The following is a 21,696-nucleotide window of genomic DNA, read 5'->3' as shown; positions in this document are numbered from 1 at the left end:
CAGCTTCCTTATTTCATTTCCTTAACTGTCAGCTGTATATAAGTGTTCCCTTACTTAAGAATTCTCATTCTTCTCTTCTCAGGGAGCTCCCAGTTTGCTAAATATTTCCCTCTTCCTTTTCTTTTTCTTTTTTTTTTCCCAGTGAAGTGCTTGATCCTTTTTGCCAATGGACAACGCAGCATTTGAAATCGCTGAAGATGCAGCACAGAGTGCTATACCCAGGGGGAGGGCGAGCACCTTCACTGGCACGGTAATGTGGGGATTCACATCTTGGGCACAGGTTCCCTCTGGACTGTGATGCAGAGCTTGAGGAAGAACCCCTCCTTAGACCAGCTCTTCTCAAGTGACCCTCTTCAAAAGGATTTGTCTTTTATTTTGAAAACTCTAACTCACACCTGCTTGAGCTCCTTGGTGACTTTTTAAATTGGAACTCCGGGGATGACTAAGTGCTTCAAGTGCAATGATTTTTATCATAGTTGCCCCTAAATTGTTGCCTTTTAGAGGCAATGTTTTTATCCATGCTGATCAGTGACCTTTAGATAAGTTAAAGGGAGCAATTTTTATTTTTATTTTTAGTTTCAACTGATTCTTCCTTGCGCCTTTTTATAACGTTTGCTTTATCAATTTGAGGAGGCAGAATAACTATTTCTCCTCTCTTCTATTTAAAGGGATCCAGGCAGAGGGTTTGCAAACTCCAGACTGTAATCTTCTATTCTTGACATATATATGGTGGGTTAGGGTTGGCATTTAAACATTAATAAAATAACAAGTTTTATTTTGTGAAACTTTTGCTTAAATGATCTGTGTGTACATGTGTGTATATACATGTATATATGTATGTATTTGTGTGTTGTGCTAGATCACAATGGGAAATATATATTCTAATATGGGTGTGGTAAAGAAGTTTGAAAAACATTGATCAAGGCCAAGTGATTAAGGAAGAAATATCAATATCCAGTAAAGCAATACTCTTTAGGATATATGCAGTTATATGCTCTTTTTTTTTAATTAACCAAAATGTGACCTTAGAGATGTTTGTAAGCTTAAGCTTTTTTGGGAAGCTCTGCAGCATAAGTATTAATGCAAGCTTTTATGATCTCCAAATGATATGCAATGGTAGCCCTGTGGTGTAGTGCAAACAGCACTGAGGCAGGATGACTTCTTTCCACTAAAAGAGTGCAGCTTTCCACAGTCCCTGCTCTCCCTTGGTTTCAGTTTCCTTTTCAGAAAAATATGACATAAAGGCTCAACTAGGATCTTTAGGATTATTTCCAATGCAAAATTTCTTTTTATATATCCTTAGGCTAGTTTCCACCAGGACCCTTACACAGAGCTCAGAAAGACTGTAGGTCAGTTATCTTAAGAAAAGTAGGGGCTGGCGCTATGGCTCAATAGGCTAATCCTCTGCCTGCGGCGCCGGCACCCCGGGTTCTAGTCCCGGTTGGGGCACCGGATTCTGTCCCAGTTGCCTCTCTTCCAGTCCAGCTCTCTGCTGTGGCCCGGGAGTGCAGTGGAGGATGGCCCAAGTGCTTGGGCCCTGTACCCGCAAGGGAGACCAGGAGAAGCACCTGGCTCCTGGTTTCGGATCAGTGCGCCAGCTGCAGCAGCCATTGCAGGGGTAAACCAACGGGAAAGGAAGACCTTTCTCTCCGTCTCTCACTCTCTCACTGTCCACTCTGCCTGTCCAAAAAAAAAAAAAAAAAAAAAAAAGGAAGAAAAGTAGTTCCTCCTGCTCTTATCATTTCCTGATTCAACATCAAGTACATATATATATTTATATTTATATATATGTAGATAAAGAAAGCCTAAATTTTAAGTCTACTTTAAAAAATAGATTCTTTTACTATGCTTACCAGACAGTTTTAACTGAAGTTAGAATAGAGAAAAATGTAGGAAGTTGAGAGAGGAGGCAATATTTCTGATGCATTGTGAGTGGATGATAATTGCTCCATACTTTTTCCTAGGAAAAGAAGCAGCAGTGGTCATTGATGAGCATTTTCCTGATGTGTTTCTTGGCCTGCATTATTACCACCGCAGTTGGAGTACTGATTCTCTCCTTGGTTTTTGTTAACAACTCTCAGCGTCATTCAGATGCTCATTTTGAACCTGAAGCCCGGCCTATGCGAACAACAGTGGTTCCCATAGCACAGAAGACTGTTGATCCAAAATTCCAGTTTTTGAATCATTTACCTAAATCTCAGGTACAATTCCCACATATTAGGAAAAGCCAGCATTCTTAATGATGATTTCAAAACCACTTTCTCACTGCTTGTTTACCAAGCTCTATTCTGTTGGAACAACAGGATGAAGGGAGGTAAAGGACAGAGAGCAGGGAGAATTCAGTTGGTGATGGCTTCAGGCAGAAATTCTCTTCAGCAGACAGTTCTATACCTGGCTTGAGGGGAGAATCACAAGTTGACAAGTGGCAATGCCTGTAATCCCTTACCAAGCTATGTGGCTTTTATGTCTCACAGGGCTCAGAATGTTAGCACTGAACAGGTCACTGTTAGCATTCCTGGAGTCTTGCAGACCTCTTCCTCGTCTTCCTGTTTGGGACTTGAGAATCTATCCCCGTAGGTCACAGTGGCCTCATGGAGATGGCTGCCATGCTGATGATTGCTCATTTACAATTTTTCAGGTGTTTGAGTTCCCTGGTGGTGCAATCCAGTGGGCCCGGTACAGAAGCAATGTCAAAGACTATCTCACTGACGAAGAAGAGGCCTTTGGTACCAGTTTGAACAGTCAGAGATCACAAATGACTCTGGGGACCCTGAGAATAAAAAGCAATGGCCTCCGGGCCCCTCACTGGCACTTCAATGCCAATGAACATGGCTATCTTGCACAGGTATAACTGGTTTGTTCACACTCTTCTTAAGCATCTATGTTTTTTGACCTCTGGGTATTATTTTTGTTGTTGCAAAACCTCCCTAACTGATGCACAAACATGCAGGCTTCCAATTAGATTTAACTGGATTAGTTAGCAGTGCCTTGAAGCATTAGCATGTTTGGTTTAATTATTTTTGGCATCACTTTGAACTTCTTTCTTTAGTATGAAATCATTTTTCACACACTATTGTTTAAGTAAGATCACTGTTTAGTCTTCTGAGCCAAAGCTACAACTGGCAGCTCTGATCTAATGATCAAAGACCCAGCAGCTTTCCTCTAAGGAGAAAAGCAGCAACCAGAATAACAAACATGTTTGCTGATGTTCAGCCTGGAGTTCCTAAGAACTTGCCAACTGGGTGCCCTTTTGTGGTTCAGACCTTTCAGAATGTTCTCGAAGTCAAATGAAATATAGTAGCTGGTGGTACAATGGATGTATTTACTTAAATTTCAAATAATTCCTTAATTCTAGAAACCATTCATTGGTCTTCTATATTCCAGATCCTGTGGGAGCAGTAGTGACTAAACCCTTGTAGAACTTTCAAAGTTTATTCTTATACTCATGATCTGGTTAATAGATGTGCAGCCAATTCTATGGTACAATTTTTGTTGTTATAAGTAAAACTTCCTCATTTACACTTGCATAGTTCACCCATTTTAGAATTTACAACATAGAGATTAATCTGTTTGAGACCAAAGTGTTCTTATTTCTCATGAAAGGCTCAGAGAGATTGGTTGACTTTTCTAAGCTATAGTCATTGGTTGCTTTGTGACATAGTTCATGTTTATGACTTCTTGGATTTTCCACTTTTATGCAATATATAAAAAAGTATAATCTCTGAAAGATGAATGTTTATAGACTTTGTTGAGCAGTGACAAAGCAGTAGGAAAAAGAAAATGTAACTATATGGGCTTTCTTGGAGGGAGACCTTTAAAACCAAACTTTAAGCCAGAGAAATTGGTCTGGAACACACTCCAGGCCCTGGGATCTAGCTTATCCTGTGGAGGCTGTTCTGGAAGTTCAGAGAGTTTATAATGTGAATTTCTAAGTGGAGACTATATGGAGTTGAATATTTTCTAGATCCCAGAAAATTATCATAATCATGGTAAGGACCAACCAATAATTGTAAAGAAATTTCTCCATGGAGCTTGCTCCTGAGTGTCTTTATACAGCCCTTGGAGGGAGCCCTGAGAAGAGCACACGCACAGGGTTGTTGGTGTACTTAGCCCCATAGCGAGGGCCCTTTCAGCCCTGAGTGGTCTATGCTCTGGGTCTGGAGTAGTTGATGCCTTCATGGAAATAGATACATATTTGTGCCATTCCCTACACATGGCCAAACAGAGTTCTCTGCAGCTTCAGTTTCCCTTCTAACTTCCATATCATCTGGATCCAAATTATACAAGTTGCCAATGACAGAAGTAAGATATGTTTTTCATTCATTCTGTGGATGTGCTGCCATGTGATCATGAGTCTTGGGTAGACATACATAATGGTATTTTCTCTATTTACATCAGAGGTAATACTGAGGGACAGATTAGAGAATGAGAAAAAGTATATAATTTTGTATAGATTTAATCAAATTGTGATGTAGTATGGATAAAATTATATACTTTGGAGTCAGACTGCTTACATCAAAATCCCAGCTTTGCCATTGGTCAGCCTAGTGCAAGGGAAAATTATTAATTCTTTCCAAACTCAGTTTTCTCATATTTAAAATGGGGATAATAATAGTACTATGCTTTATAGCGTACATAAAGTGCTTAGATGAACACCTGCCACATAGTATAATCACCAAGTTTAGCTATTATTATTATTTTTTGACAGGCAAAGTGGACAGTGAGAGAGAGAGAGACAGAGAGAAAGGTCTTCCTTTTGCCGTTGGTTCACCCTCCAGTGGCCGCCACGGCCGGTGCGCTGCGGCCGGCGCACCACGCTGATCTGAAGGCAGGAGCCAGGTGCTTCTCCTGGTCTCCCATGGGGTGCAGGGCCCAAGCACTTGGGCCATCCTCCACTGCCTTCCCGGGCCACAGCAGAGAGCTGGCCTGGAAGAGGGGCAACTGGGACAGAATCCGGTGCCCCGACTGGGACTAGAACCCGGTGTGCCAGCACCGCTAGGTGGAGGATTAGCCTATTGAGCCGCGGTGCTGGCCTATTATTATTATTTTTTAAGAATTATTTTATTTATTTGAATGTCAGATCTACAGAGAAAGGCAGAGCCAGAGAGAGAGAGAGAGAGAGAGAGAGAGAGGTCTTCCATTCTGCTGGTTCACTCCCCAATTGGCCACAATGGCCAGAGTTGAGCTGATCCTAAGCCAGAGCCAGGAGCTTCTTCCAAGTCTCCCACATGGGTGCAGAGGCCCAAGGATTTGGGCCATCTTCCACTGCTTTCCCAGGCCATAGCAGAGAGCTGGAATGGAAGAGGGACAGCCAGAACTCGAATCGGCACCCATGTAGGATGCCAGTGCTGCAGGCTGGGACTTTAACTCACTGCACCACAGCACCAGCCCCTAGCTATTATTATTATTATTATTATCATTAACATTATACTTGGATCTTTTCTTATTGGGAAGCACAAATACATCTATATGCATATATGAACACAAATGTATATACTTGTGTGATCACCTATCAACACACATCTTACACATGTTGCTTCAGTCTTTTTTTTTTTTTAATTTACTTATTTGAAAAGTAGAGTTATGGAGAGAAAGAGGGAGGGAGAAAGAGAGAGAGAGTTCTTCCATCCACTGGTTCTCTCCCCAAATTGCTGTAATGGCTGGAGCTGAGCCAGTCTGAAGCAAGAAGCCAGGAGCTTCTTCTGGGTCTCCCAGGTGAGTGCAGGGGCCCAAGCACTTGACCCATCCTCTGCTATTTTCCTAGGAGCCATAGCAGGGAGCTGGGTCAGAAGTGGAGCAGCTGGGACTCAGACTGATGCCATATGGGATGATGGTGCCACAGGCGGCGGGCGGCTTTACCTGCTACGCCACAGTACCAGCCCCTGCTTCAGTATTTTCAAACTCCAAGATGTGGAGTTTCAATGGGGAAGTTTTTCCCTCAAGTTTTTGGTGGGCAACAAAAAACCCCAACTCTTTTTAGGGATATATACTATATACATAGTACATATGCAGTGTATGTATATAGTGTACTGATCTACAGTATATCTGTGATATTAAAATTTCATAGGGTGGCGATAGGGAAAAAAGTCCCAAAAATTCACTTAGAAGGAAGGTAATAAAAAAGATTGAGAAGCTTTACTCTACAGTGAATGTTGGGTATGCTCTCCTCATTATATTTCAGGGCACAGCATGGATTGGGGTTGTTGATGCTGGTGGTGAAGTGGTTACCACGTACAATGTTACTGCTGGCCAGGTGATCTTCTTCCCTAGAAATACACTGCACTGGATAAAGAATGTGGGGAATGAAGACTGCTTTTTCTTGCTCTTCTTTTCTACACATGATGAACTTCAGACCTTGGATGTTGATGATGTCTTTTTTTCTACACCTGAAGATATTGCTTCCAGGTCACTTAAGGTACATTCCATTTCAGAAAATGTATTTCACCATAAATTTAGGAATCATGTGGGTACAAAGTGATCCTGCATATCCTGTTTCTAGGGCATTAGTCAGTATAGCTTCAGAAAAGATTGACTAAGATATGATAATAGTTGGGATAATGGACACAAAAGCATATCTTGTGTTCCCACTAAAGACAGAAAACTGGTTGAAATTGAGTTGCTTTGTATTTAGCTTTAGAAAGGTCCTCTATGGAGATTATAATGTTTTAGAAGGAATATTATTATACATTTAGTAAAAAATAATTGTAATTAATATCCCTGAAGCGTCATAAACTCACCATTCTTTTTGCAGGAACAAGTTTGCTATGGATAATGTAATCATGTTTTCTTAATCTCATGTAGAAAACCTCACACTTTTCCTGAAAAATCACTACCTTTGATCTCTCAAAATATTTATATTGTCACCAGGAAGAGGGGTGGTAACTACTAATGCTGGTTATAGAAGGTCAGATATGCTTCATAATCAGTCCTTAAGGCATTCTGGTCCGGCTGAAAAGCCCACAAGAGCATTTCAGGCAAGGAAACCCAAGAGACTGTGGCAAAAAAAAAAAATGTCCTACATGAAGGACCTCAGTGGGTGAGGCCCCAGTAGAAAGAAGTGGTCATCAAAGAAGGAGGTATTTTTCTCTGAAGGGAGGAAAGAACTTCTACTTTGCTTATGGCCTTGTCTAAATACTGACAGAGATTGTGGATTTAAAAGGCTTCATACATAAGAATGTTAATTGTTAAATTAACAGGAGTCACTGTGCACTTACTTCCCATGTGGGACCTCTGTCCTCAAAGAGTTGTATTTTAATTATGTTTAAATACTCGCAAAAGATGTATCATTCTTGGTGTTGTGTCTGGTACGAGACTCTCCCCAAAACAACTCACAAAAGGCAGGCTGGATGCAACAGCAAGAGGATTTTATTACCAGCTAGGTGGGCTCTTACCGGTACATGCGACGTAGCGCAGTGCTGAGGCAAGAAGCCCCGTCCCTTCCCCTCCCAGCATTTCTATGCACTCGAGTAAACAAGTACATATGTCACTACATGTGGGGAGCAACCCGGACTGGACTGAGTTACTGGAATTAAGTCTTATTCTATGCATCTGCTCTCCCACAATGTGGCGCTGGGAGAGGAGCGTACAGCTTCTACCCAGCTGCCTCTCACCAACTTGACAAGCTGCAAGAGCCGCTCCTGATTGGAGGAGAGCAGCGTACTCGGCGTGTGGGCAGCCGAGTTGGGATTGGCGGAAGAGGACTATAAAGGAGGAGAGAGACAACATGCACGAGGAACATCTGAGGGGAACATCTACCTGAAGGAACACCTGTGCAGCCCCCGAGAGAGCCGGCCGGCGGTGTGCCGCTCCCCCGCGGAAGTGGGGAATGTGGCAGGGGGAACCGCCCTTCCACGGAGGTGGAAGGGACGGTAGCCAACCCGGGAAGAACCAGCAGCAAACCCGGGGAGGGCCGAGCAGACGAAAGAACAGCGCAGGGTCCTGTGTCGTTCCTCCATGAAGAAGGGGAGCGACATAATGGTGCCGTGACTCGGATATGAAGCCTAGGCAGGGTTTAGTGTCGTTCCTCCACGAACAGGGGGAGTGACAACTACACACATAGGCGAGTTCCTTATTCCTTACATGGCAATTACCTGAATTTATGCATTTTATTGGTGCATTTGAGCAACTTAGGGGCTAGGCATCACACAGGAAGGCCGAAGAATCTAAATTCCAGGCATAGTTTCACTCCTGTACCCTTAGGCCTGTCTTTTCTGGCTTAAAATAAGGCCTGTCATGGAGGAACGGCAGTTCTCGCAACAGGTCCTAAAAGCTCCTAAGACTAAAATTTAGCTTCACTTTAATATGTTGCCCCATATTTCATATCACTTAATCTTAACATATTACACATTAAGTCTTAATTCCAAATGTACTTAGTCTAAGCTAATTTAGGGTTTGAATTAATTACTCATAACTGAGCTCCACATTGGGTTCTTCTTTAAAGTTAATTAAGTTTCTTCAAAACGAAAAAGAAGTGACACTAACTTCAAGATGCAGTGACTTTGAACAGCCCTTGCCTCGACTGCTGAGGAACAGTTTTCTCTTTTTCATACAATTTGTTGGACTCCTACTATAGAGTTGGTCTTCTATGTATGACGTTAACTGAAAATGGATCTTAGTGGAGAATGGGACTGGAATGGGAGAGGGAGGAGAAGGGGTGGGAGTGTGGGTGGGAGGGCAGGTATGGTGGGACGAATCACTGTATTCCTAGAGTTGTACTTAGGAAATGCATGAAGTTTGTATTCCTTAAATAAAAGTTTTCTTTGGGGGAAAAAAAAGAAGGTCAGATATGGATGTTGATTGTGCAGATGGGTGAAGAAAATTGGTGATGGCCCATAATTGGCAGTTGGAGGAGGTTCTATCTTAAGCTTAAACATGTGTGTAGTAAGTTTTTGAGATACATTTTTGTAGTTGATGCTAGTTTAGAGCTGTAGGGAGAAGTAAGAGAAATAACTCACTAGTCAGATTATTTATAAGCATGGGAACAAATGTATATTTTTGCAGGAGTTTATGAGTATTTACCATAAAAACTCAATACATTTAAAACCAAACTACATTGAAAACTTTGGGGATTTTCATAAGTGACACAAACCTAGAGCTAATCAAGCTCAGCTCTTCTGATCACTGAAAATCTCAGTGGTGCTAATGCTAACATATCCTTACCTTCTCACCCCTCCTATGACTAAAATTCACAGAATATTGAATAAATACTTTATGCAATTTCTTGTATGTTTCAGCCTGAAGGTGGAATTAATTATATTAGAGCATTCCACAAGCAAGAAGAGGATCAGGGGGTGAATCTTCCTCCAAATTTGGCAGAATTGGTTTTGAATGCTAGTTATGTACAGTCTCCAGACAGCCTTGTGTGGAGATACTTTTTTGACCTTAAAGGTATAGTATACCTATAGTTTTTGAAACTCTTTTTTTTTTTTTATATTTGCTACACACTTCATCTTTTTTTTTTTATTTATTTAATGAATATAAGTTTCCAAAGTACGAATAATGGATTACAATGGCTTCCCCCCCATACCTTCCCTCCCACCCACAACCCTCCCCTTTCCCGCTCCCTCTCCCCTTCCATTCACATCAAGATTTATTTTCGATTATCTTAATATACAGAAGATCAGCTTAGTATACATTAAGTAAGGATTTCAACGGTTTGCTCCCACACGGAAACATAAAGTGAAAAATAATAGATGATTTTTTTTTTAATGATGATGAAATCAGATCAGACCTATTGTCATGTTTAATCCCAGTGAGAGTCAAGTTGGGAGTTGATAGTTTCTTTTTTTTTTTTTTTTTTTTTTTACAGAAGATCAGTTTAGTATAAAAAAAAAAAGTTTTTGAAACTCTTAATGTTCATTTTTTTATATCATTGTAAATGTGTATTGGGTTACCATGTGTTTTTTAATGTTGGGACATACTCAGAAATTTAAAAAAATATTTCTTAGTAGAACGGGCAATGGAAAGAAAGGCTTGGAGGCAAAAGTGAATGTGACAGTTTTCAAAGTGTAAAGGATCTCAGTGCTGGATCCAAGAGTGTTACAAGGGATGAAGCTCATAGGAGAGAAGAGTCCAACTGTGAGGATTTTAGAAGCCATGTTAAGGAATTTATACAGAATCTCAATGCTAAAGAATATGCCATAATTCATTTTGCTGTTTGAAGTGATGATCACTCTGGCTCTATTGTAGAGGATGATCTTGAAGGGGCCAGTGGCAGATGAATCAAGGTTCTCTCATAGCTCTTCAAGTAAGGGGTAGTGGTGGCCCACATATTGCAGCTGTAAAAGGGAGAAAATTGTTGTGAAGCAAAGAATTTAAAGAGATGGAGGCAGGGCTGTTGCTGTGCTATAGCGGACTAAGCCTGTACAGCACCAGCATCCTACATGGGTGCCAATTCAAGTCTCTGATGCTTCACTTCTGATCCAGCTCCCTGCTAATGTGCCTGGGAAAGCAGTAGAAGATGGGACAAGTGCTTGGGTCCCTGCACCCATGTGGGAGACCAGGCTGAAGCTCCAGGCATCTGGCTTCGGGTTGGCCCAGCTCTGGGCATTGTGGTCATTTGGGGAGTGAACCAGCGGAATGGAAGATCTCTCTCTCTCTCTCTCTCTCTCTCTCTCTGTAATTTAGACTTTCAGATAAATATATTAATGTTTTAAAAATCTGGGGAGTGACCCAGCAAATGGAAGACCCCTCTCTCTCCCTCTCTCTGTCTCTACCTCTCTCTGTAACTCTTTCAAATAAATAAATATTTAAAAAAACATAGGTGGGACAGTCAGGACTTGATAGTTGACTGACTTAAATGATAAGGTAGAGAATGGTGTTTAGAATTACTCTCAGGTTTTCTAGCCAGTTCCCCTGAGATAAACTGCTCTAAAGAGGATACTTTGTGTTACAAATTTCAAGAGAGCTTAGAAAGTAGGATTAGAAACTGGGCTTAGAAAGTGGTATCTGACTCTTTTAAGTCAGTATCTTTGAGGCCTAAATGGTTTGGTATCAGCAATTTCTATTATAAGTTTTCTGTGACTATAGTAAGGTTGTATACTTTACAGGTGCTCTGTTGGGATATCATTTTGAAGTGTTTTATCTTATTGTGTTTTGTAAACTTTATCTGTCTCAGGTTCAAAAGAATATCAATATCCAGGAGGAGTAATACAGTGGGCACAGTATTGGAAAGATGGAAGTGAACTAAGCAACAATGAAAAAATATTTAGTGAATTCCTAAACCAGGTAAATGAGAAAAATGTTTTAATGAACATTACTAATATACATGAAATGTGAGATTTTGGTTGAATTCAGGTTTCTTTAGAAAAAAATGGAAAGGAGAGCCGGCGCCGTGGCTCAATAGGCTAATCCTCCACCTTGCGGCGCCGGCACACCGGGTTCTAGTCCCGGTTGGGGCGCCGGATTCTGTCCCGGTCGCCCCTCTTCCAGGCCAGCTCTCTGCTATGGCCAGGGAGTGCAGTGGAGGATGGCCCAGGTGCTTGGGCCCTGCACCCCATGGGAGACCAGGAAAAGCACCTGGCTCCTGGCTCCTGCCAGGATCAGCGCGGTGCGCCGGCTGCAGCGGCGGCCATTGGAGGGTGAACCAACGGCAAAGGAAGACCTTTCTCTCTCTGTCTCTCTCTCACTGTCCACTCTGCCTGTCAAAAAAAAAAAAAAAAAAAAAAAAAGAAAAAAATGGAAAGGAAAGATCTAATCAAACATTGGTTGATTTGTCCAACATGAACTGTTAATTGAGGTTCCAATTTGAATTTGGGAACATCTTTGGCATGGGTAGTCACTTCAATGAAAAAACTCAGTGCTGTGAGAATTATTTTTTCTTCAGTTTAAAAAATTCTCAAATGGCTATACTTGCATTGTTGTGGCCACAGATTGCCACTTCTTTGCTTTAATGACTAGATAAATTCTCAATCAACTTAGATTTTAATTCTATCACCTGTAAAATAAGGGAGATGAATACTATCAACCTTATAAGATTGTTGTAAGGAATAAGTGAAACAATAAATATAAAGGGCATAAAAAACTGCTTGTTCTCAGTGAAGGCTATGTTAGGTTATTAGGACTGTATGAATTGTTGAGTTGCTGAGTATGATGTTACCTAAATAACTGTATTTTTTTTCTTTTCTAAGCATCAAAATGCCCTTTCTTTGAGTACACTCAGAGTTTATAATAATGGATTACGACAACCACACTTCCACTTTAATGCCAATGAAATGGGATACGTATTAAGTGGATGTGGAAAGGTAATTTCTTAGTAAACATTTTTGTGGGCTTTCTATTTTTAATGTAGAAAGAAGCAAACAACAGGTATTTCTTCATTTGGTCCAGTATTAGTAACATAAAAGGACTCAATTCTAATGGCTTCTGGGACAGCTTCAATGGAGGATACCATGCAGGCTCTGTTAAATAGTTTCTAAGTTTGATATGACAGGAAGATTCAAGTTGTTCATGAGAAGAGGCTAAGTATTTCAAAAATGATTAAGATGTTATCTCTTATTATAGAGGACTAGAATGCCTACCTTAGATTTTATAGATTTTTATCCTCAAGTAATGCAAAGTGGAAGGTGCTACACTGTGGGGGGAATATGAAATAACTTTGCTTCTCAGTGTCATGTGAGTTGGGTAGCTGGGGGTGTGTGGATCATCAATGTGTGTCCAGAATACTTCTAATAAATCCAAATTGTGTTTATGAAATTATTGATAACAACTGCTTTGACTCTTCGAGAGCCTGGTTTAGATGATCAATTATTTTGGTATCATAGGAAAAGCTGTGTGGTCTATTACTGTAGTTATCGGACAGTGATTCTTCCATGTTTTCATGGTTTCTTGGGGAAATTTTCAAGGAACACATAGGTAGAACGGGCTTCTCTAGCTTGTACTTTTCTCAATCTTAAAAAAAAAATTAAGGCCAAAATAAATTTCATTCATTATGCCATCTATAGTAAAAGCTTTGTTTTATGTTTCTTGAGTTAAAGGCTTTAATCAGTTAGGAAAGGGCATTATAATCTTTTACACATTCCCCTTCAAGGACCAGACTTTGCTTTGCTGTGTCTTGTGTGTGTGCTTGTGTGCACACATTTACCCTCTAACTCTTTTAAGCAGGACTTAGGATGTTGCTCTCGGAAAACTGGCTTTTCCCAGCCAAGTGGGAAGAAGGGCATGGGAGTAGTGACACATTGAAATGTAAATCCTCTGCCTAATGTGTAGGAAACATAATTGTAGTCTTCATTTAGAATACAGCAAATGAGATCCTTTTTGTATAAACTCACTACTGCAATTTGAGGAACATTTACCTAAACAGAGCATTGTTTCATTTTGGTGGGGCTGTGTCTCTGGCATAGGAAGTTTCATGTGAGGGGTGGTCCCTGTCTTCTGCTTTTCAGCCTCGCAAAGAAGTCCCTGTGTAACCCATATGCTTTTATTTTATTTTTTTTTAGTTTTATTTTTTTTAATTTTTTATTTTTTTGACAGGCAGAGTGGACAGTGAGAGAGAGAGACAGAGAGAAAGGTCTTCCTTTGCCGTTGGGTCACCCTCCAATGGCCGCTGTGGCCGGCGCGCTGCAACTGGCGCACCGCGCTGATCCGATGGCAGGAGCCAGGTACTTATCCTGGTCTCCCATGTGGATACAGGGCCCAAGCACTTGGGCCATCCTCCACTGCACTCCCGGGCCATAGCAGAGAGCTGGCCTGGAAGAGGGGCAACCAGGACAGAATCCGGCGCCCCGACCGGGAGTAGAACCCTGTGTGCTGGCGCCCCAAGGCGGAGGATTAGCCTAGTGAGCTGCAGCGCCGGCCCCCATATGCTTTTATTTATCTGTTCTTTGCTATTAGTACTTATCTTTATCGGATATTTGATTTTACTTGTTTAATTTAAACATAATTCTTTCCTCTCTCCCAGGTGGGCATTATCAATACTCAGGGTGCCATGGAGTTTAGCATTCACATTGGAGATGTGGTGTTTTTCCCTGTGGGAACCCAGCATTACATTAAGAGCACATGTGATGAGGACTTGCTTTTCATCCTTGCCTTCAGCACTGGAGACCAGGTGAGAATCAAGTACCTTCAGATAAGTTGCTGGAGGCCTGCTAAACAATGTCTGGACCAAAGCTAGTCCTCAGAACTCATATGTTCAATGAATGAATGAACTGGATGGAAAGTGTTTGAAGAGAAGGAGAACCTAATGATCTTTTCATTTTATTATAAAGGGGTTCGATATATCGCATTCGCTCTTAATTTCCCAAATTATTAACTGTGAAAAAAAAAAGACTATGGAGTAAGTGTACACAGGTTCATGGAATTATTTTTGTTACTAATAAAGCAGACATTAAAGAATGTGACTACTATCTGTGGGCAAGTGAGTTTTGCTAATATTGACCCCTAGAATTGAATAGGCATTCCCATATTGAGACAGGCCGTTGAACCTATGTATAGCTAGAGCATAAAGTAACTGGCTCCAAACAGAGAGAGGGATGAGCTGCATTGAATTTGCCCAGTGTATGTTTCCCAAATGTACTAGCAGGGCAGAGGGAGGAAGACAGATAAAGAAATGGAGTGCCTTCTACATGAAAAGAAAAAAAAAGCAGCAGCAAAGTGATGTTCCTTCCCATCATTATTTATTTTAAATAAGTGTAATATTTAATGTTCTATTTATAAAACAGTAATCATTTGCTTTTAAAAATCCACCCCAGAGTTCCTAACAAAGATGAAATAATGGCTCTGAGGAGCAGTAATAAATTGTGCAACTTAGATTTTTAAAAATTGTAAGGTCTGGGTTACTTTGTGAGACTGGGTGAGCATGATGAGTCTGATTTTGCACTCTTGGGGCAAGTCCAGGAATAGAGATTTCTGTTGGCTCTTGTTCTTTCTGCAAGAGACCCAGCAAGATCTCCAGGGAAGAGTAGAGCATGAATTACGCAGCATTGTCAGCAGAGCCCCAGCCCCAGGTGGCTTAGGTCCTGCTCGGTGATGCTGGTTCCCCAGGATGCCATTCCATATGCTTTGAGGGAACTGAGAAATTCCAGTACCTATCAGTTTCCCTGGGGCTCAGAACCTTCCTGAGCATACTTGGGATAAGGTTTGTGGAGCTCGGTCTGAGAAGAAGCTGGAACTGAAAGTTGGCTGGAGACTTCTGTGGGGGATGAGCAGGATTCCAGCGATCCCCCCTACTTTTGGTGTAGGTCTTAGTGCCACTGCTACCCCACCTTGTCACCATTCTTCATGGCCTTTATATGAAAAAATCAGAAAGCAAAAGCAAAGCAAATCAAATGTAAATGAAAAAGAAGGAAAATGTCAAGTTGAAAATAGCAAGTTAGGGTTTTAAAAGCTAAAAAGAGAAAAAAGAATTAGGGGTACGCCTTTGACGTAGGGGACAGGACATCAGCTATGATGCCCATATCCTATTTCATATTGGAATGCCTTGGTACAAGTCCTAGCTCTGCTTTTTTTTACTTTTTTCTTTTTTGACAGGCAGAGTGGACAGAGAGAGAGAGAGAGAGAGAGAGAGAAAGGTCTTCCTTTGCTGTTGGTTCACCCTCCAATGGCCGCTGTGGCCAGCGTGCTGTGGCCGGCGCACCGCGCTGATCTGATGGCAGGAGCCAGGTGCTTCTCCTGGTCTCCCATGGGGTGCAGGGCCCAAGGACTTGGGCCATCCTCCACTGCACTCCCTGGCCACAGCAGAGAGCTGGCCTGGAAGAGGGGCAACCGGGACAGAATCCGGCGCCCCGACCGGGACTAGAACCCTGTGTGCCAGCGCCGCAAGGCGGAGAATTAGCCTAGTGAGCCGCAGCGCCAGCCTAGCTCTGCTTTCAATTCTGGCTTCTTGCTAGTGAGCATCCTGGGAGGCAGCAGGTGATGGTTCAAGTACTTGGGTCCTTGCCACACATCTAGGGCAGTTGGATTGAGTTTCTGGTTCCTGGCTTTAGCTGAGACCACCCCTAGCTGTTGTGCACATTTGGGGAGTGAACCAGTAGATGGGAAATTTCTCTCTCTCTCTCTGCCTCTCAAATAAATGTAATAAATGCATAAACATTTAAAAAAGAAGACAATTAAAAATGACTAGAATAAAATTTTATGTGTGTAAAATATATTTATGTGTACAAAGATAGAATTAAAGTATGCATTTTAGAAAACATAAGATTCAATGTTGTACAAAAGGTAATCCAACAAATTAAAACTTTAAACAAAGATTTATTTATCTATTTTTGTAGTTGTTTTATTATTTTTACTTACACAAGGTGAACAAACTTCATGTATTTCATATATACAGATTTAAGAGCATAATGATACTCCCCACCCTACCCTCTCTCCCAGCCATACTCCCACTCTCCTCCCTCCTTTGTTTCTTATTTTTCTTTTATTTTTTACAATGAAATACTTTCAGTTTATTTTATAATCACAAGCTTAACCCTCCACTAAATAATGAATTCAATAAATAGTAGAAAAGCCACTGTTCCTCAAGAGTGTAGACAAGGGCTACAAGCAATAACAAATCTCAAAATGCCAATTTCATACATATATATTACATTTTTTGTACTCTGTATGTTAGTTACCTCAAATCAGAGAAAACATATGATATTTGTCTTTTTGAGGACTGAAAATGTTGCATATATACACTATGGAATACTACTCAGTCATAAAAAAGAGTGAAATATTGTCTTTTGCAACAGAATGGATGTAACTGAAAACTATTATTTTAGTGAAATAAGCCAGTCCTAAAAAAGATTTACTTATTTATTTGAAATACAGAGTTACAGAGAGAAAGGGAAAGACACACACATACACACACGCAGAGAGAGAGAGAGAGAGAGAGAGAGAGAAAGAAAGAGTGTGTCTTTCATCTGATGGTTCACTCCCCAAATAGCCAGAACCACCAGAACTGGGCCAGGCCAAGGTCAGGAGCCTAGAAATCTATCTGGGTCTTCGACATGGGTGCAGGTGCCCAAGCACTATGCCTTTCTCTGCTGCTTTTCCTGGCTCATTAGCAGGTTGCAGAACTGGAAATAGAGCAACCAGGACTTTAATCAGTGTTCTTATGGGATGCCAGTATTGCAGGCAGTGGCTTAACCAGCTTCACCACAACGCTGGCCCCAAAGCTTTAAATTTGAAAATGACAGTTGAAAACCATTAAATACAAGCCCAAAATTAAGGAATAAATTCTTTAAGCAAGACAAGAGAATAGAAATACAGAGTTTTAAGTGAATAAGTACAATTTAAGGAATGACTCACAACAAGGAAGAAAGAAATGAATCAGAATTTTGGGTAGGAGGAATTTTTTACCTCTGCTTCTATCTGCGGGAGCATCTGACATAGACTTGGAGGAGGGATAGTCACTCATGACCCAATGGAGTGGGTAATGGAAGTTTGTCTAATGGAGTGTATTTTGAATAAGGTGTCTGAAGGGGAAGAAGAGTTTGGGAGGAAGGAGAGGCAGAGGGTGTGAGAGAGAATCACTCTTAGAGAGAAACACACACACAGTGGGACAGAGACACACAGAGAAGGACACACACACACATATATTACAGAAACACACACAGATGGAAAGAGAAAGACACAGAGAAGCTACTTACAAAGAGAGGGACACACAGATAGGAGGAGACAAAGACATACACACAAAGAAGAGCAGAGACCACAGAGAGGCTGAGACACAGATTCACAAGGATCCATGTACAGACAGGCCTGTGCACAGAAGTGGGCAGAAAGAGAAGCACTAAAGAGATTCTGAAATGCATAGACACAGACATAGAGTGAGATGAAGAAACAGAGTAGGACACACACATGCAGAAACTGGGGGAGTCAGATGGAGAAAGGAGAGGAGGGAGGGGGAGAGAGACAGGGACAGAGAGAGAAAGAGCGCATTAGACTAGCTGTGGAGAGCACCCAGTCTCTGGCTGGGGACACTGGGACTGCTTACCTGGCAGCAAGGCCTGCCTCATGCTGTTGCCTCTGGGCTTGGCGATCTGAGAAGTCCCAGCTCCCAGGAAGACAAATGGCACTGTGTCCTCTTCAAAGGGAACTGCTTCAGCAGGACAGGGTCCCTTCTAGAGAAAGCCTCAGATGCCTCAGCACCGCTCGCCATCCCTTTCCTTACTTCTCAGACTTGGAAAGATGTGCTCCCCAGGGCAAGGGAAGACAGGCACACAAGCTGACCCTTACGCAGGAGTTCGTGGCTGTGTAACGTGACACAGCTGTAAATGCCTTGGCAGCGGTGGGATCTCTGTAGCAGTCTGAGTAGTTGGTGCTGATATATCTTTTGCTTTACACCGGCAGCTGCAAACCCTTGACATGGACGATTATCTCCAGGCCACAGCAGACCACATCCTGGCCCAGCTTTTCTTCAGGAAGCAAAGTGAGTTTAAGAAGATCCCCAAATTCAAGGAGGACCAGGCGATCAACCTGCCTTAGAGTTGCTGATGAGCTCAGGTTTATTCTTCCTGCTCTGTTGGCTGTTGCTGACCTTAAAGAGGACTCACTTGGCTAATGAACTTGGAGCTGTGTATGAAGTGAAAACGAGACAGCAAATACAAAGCAGCCCAGTGGGCTCCTTTAGCTGAGAGTGAATGTAGGCAATTCATGCTCAGGGACTATTTCAGTATCTTTGTGTTGATAGTGGATCTGCGGGGAGACCTAATAAGTTAAATTGATATATTTTTGTAAGGATTTTAAATATATGTGTTTGTGTTCATTTTCCTTTTGTTATGTCAAATTCATTACTACAGAAGTAAACCTAGTCTTCCTATGCATATCAATAACACTTGCAAATTTTTATTTCATTCATCACTGTGAAAGGAAGCAAGGAGGTAGCCTGTGTGTGTATATATATCGAGGCACTGGAATTCACATGTGTCAAACACTGTCTGAAGAAGTCAGTTCAGAATCATAGTTAGCAATCCCAGCCCTTTGGTTGGCATGAGATATTTTCTATGATGCCACCACTTTCCAGGAGTATTCATAGTAGTAGCTGTATACTTATCCTATATTAGCCAAGAAATCCTTAGTGATAAGCTAATGATGGATTCAGTACTATCTTTGAATGTATTGGGATTTTTTCAGTCACCTAGTCATCTTTTTACATTTGAGGAATAGTTCTTCATTTTGCCTGAGAAGCATATGGTAAAGTGTTGGTAATGGTGGCTGTGTGCTCATCTCAATCATCATTCTGAAGTTGCTCAGGCTGGTAGTCTAAGCTGGGAGTCACTGTCTTAAGTAGAAAAAAAATTGTTTAAATCTGTTCAGTGCTTGATTTTTCACTTGCAATTTATTTTATCAAGTATTTAGTATTCCTTCAGTGTGTCAGGGGTACCACCCTCATTTCCGGGCTAATCCATATAAAATTCTAAAGTAGGTATAGTTAATTTTTAATGCTCTTGACCACCATCGCTTTGCAGTCATTCTCCTGCTAGATAGTGGAATTTTGAAGTTGGCTTAGGCTATTTGTTTTTAGGCCACAAGGAATTGCGTTCCTTCTCTCTCTATCCCAGCCCCATACCTAAACTGCCAACTCTGTTGAATCTGTTATGGAATACAGTGAGAATCAAGTTCACTTTCAGCTGGAGGAGATAGCCACTTACATACTGGACTTCAGGAAGACCAAGACGGCCTCGCCCTGCTTTTGACCATTTGTTCGTTCATCCATTCATTTGATCACTAAACATACACAATAAGTACTATAAGCCAACCACTATTCTGAGTGTTAAATATATAAAGTTGACTACTAAATGATATCTTTCCTCAAGGAAACATTCCCATTGAGGGAAACAGAAAATGATATAATAATACATTGTCCTAGTGCTATGATAACTGGACAGTGTAATAAGTTATATGTGTCTGCATGTATACACAGAGATTATGCTGTATATATACATGTATATATACATATATTCATGCATACATGAGACATTAAGCCCAGTTACGGGGTGTCAGATGGGAGGATGCCAAGAAGGTGTTCTGCAGGAGCTCTGAATGTAGATTAAGAGTTAGCTAAAGCATGAGGAAGAAGATGGAAAGTGTGTGTGTGTGAAAGGTACTCCAGGTTGATGCCTAGAAGCATTGGGAGGTTTATGGTGGATGTGATCTTTTGAAGAAACTTCATAGAGAATGGGTCACAATCCAGGAGGAGGAATATGATTGAAAAGGTGCACTGACCAGCACAGGGTATTGGGTGTAGGAAAGAGGACATCCAAAGAGAGGGAAAATATTCACAAAAGGTACATGAAAATGTGTGTTGACAGAAATTTTAAGTTACGTTGGAATTTAAAAAATATACTACCAAGCATTCATAATCCAGTTTCTTATATCTTGAAATTGTATATATATCTTGTATTGTATCAGATTACTATGTGGTCACCCAGTAAAGCTCTTGTACATTTTCATATTGTAGCTTGTCATAATCTTGAATGAAACTTGTTCTTATGATTGATGCATTATTGGATTTCCTTTGATATCCTCAAGCTATGATTTACCATCCTTTAAGGAAAATCTGTATGATGCTGGAACTTTCTGGGTTTCCTGATAACAATAAACTCGAAGCCTGATTTAGGAATCTAATCCGACATGAATTTAAAACAAGAAAAATATTAAAAATAGCATAATGAAAACAATTCCTTTGTGGTATTGTTAATATACTACTCTGTGGTGGGATATGTTGTTCAATTCTACTTGATTCTCATAATTTTGGTCTTTGTCAGCCTCTTGTGCTGCTGATAGATATTTCTTCTTATAATTTTATTCTCTAGGGTAACTTCATCCATTAATACGGAAGTGTTTGTAGGCTTTTTGGTCTATCTACTCTATTTATTTCAAAATCCATGAATTGAAGAGAAAATTGCTCAATCACACTTGTATTTCACATAGCACAGGTCAAAACCACACTTTTGGTTGAAAACTTGCTTTAAAGCTGAGTCCACCCTAACCATTTTATACGTACAGACATTCTATGATACAACCACAGTTGTTTAATTTGAAATGGAATGAATTATAGCAGATAAAACGTTTAAATGTGAAAAATTTAAATAATGCTCTTTTTAATGGCAACTTTGAATAAGTGAGTGGAGTGAATTTTTTTTGAATAAAGGAACTACAGGTTAGATAAAGAACCACTGAGTGTTCCTTATTGCTTCTAAATACTGGAAGGCGGTTATAAAAAGTTCCTTTGTTCCTACTCTCATACTTACCTATTGAGGAGTAATCAGGCTGCTTTTTATCACCCAACCAATCTAGAAAAAGAAAAATAGTTCCCATTACTATATAGCTTGATTCTCAATGACTGTCATTTATCAACAGTTAAAAACGAGTCAGCAGTGCAGTGTTATTGCTTAAAAATAAAGCAAAAAAAAAAAAGTCAGCAAGTTTATGCTATAGTAATCAGAAATTTTGAGTGGTGGCTCCTCCATATTCTGTGCCAAGTATAATTTTTGAAACTTGTATTCACTTTGAATCCCTGTTCTTCCAAAAACAAAACTAGGAAGAAAATGGAAAGTCCAGAAAAGAATAACGATGGCTAAAGAAATGGGAATCTGTGTTTTCTTCTCATGCTTAAGCTGGAACTATTTAGGAAGAAGCAGATAAGGATGCCTTAGAACCAGAGATTCAAAGAGATAGTGGAGACCATGTCATCCTGGTCACATCAATTTTTAAAAATTTATTTTGTGTAAGAAATACAATTTCATGCATTTAATATATACAGATTTGGGAACATGATGC

General features: G+C 40.8%; 1 protein-coding gene across 4 annotated transcripts in view; it reads left to right on the top strand.

Annotated features, from left to right (window-relative positions):
- LOC115333218 (legumin J-like) overlaps positions 1-20,400 on the top strand; it is a 68,750-nt gene extending 48,350 nt beyond the window's left edge. For 3 of the 4 annotated variants that reach the window (XM_051851093.2, XM_051851095.2, XM_051851094.2), the window contains 9 exons: positions 143-250; positions 1,965-2,201; positions 2,639-2,845; positions 6,182-6,415; positions 9,234-9,387; positions 11,117-11,226; positions 12,129-12,242; positions 13,898-14,044; positions 18,265-20,400. In XM_051851093.2, coding sequence (XP_051707053.1) covers positions 167-250; positions 1,965-2,201; positions 2,639-2,845; positions 6,182-6,415; positions 9,234-9,387; positions 11,117-11,226; positions 12,129-12,242; positions 13,898-14,044; positions 18,265-18,399 — 1,422 coding nt within the window. In that variant the 5' untranslated portion in view covers positions 143-166 and the 3' untranslated portion in view covers positions 18,400-20,400. Of the gene's footprint in view, positions 1-142; positions 251-1,964; positions 2,202-2,638; positions 2,846-6,181; positions 6,416-9,233; positions 9,388-11,116; positions 11,227-12,128; positions 12,243-13,897; positions 14,045-18,264 lie in introns of those variants that run through there. The other variant, NM_001371752.1, reaches the window with a different exon arrangement.
- The last annotated feature ends 1,296 nt before the right edge of the window (positions 20,401-21,696 follow it).

The sequence above is a fragment of the Oryctolagus cuniculus genome, chromosome 10, assembly GCF_964237555.1.
Source record: "Oryctolagus cuniculus chromosome 10, mOryCun1.1, whole genome shotgun sequence".
Lineage (NCBI taxonomy): Eukaryota > Metazoa > Chordata > Mammalia > Lagomorpha > Leporidae > Oryctolagus > Oryctolagus cuniculus.
This window is presented reverse-complemented; position numbering and strand designations above follow the sequence as displayed.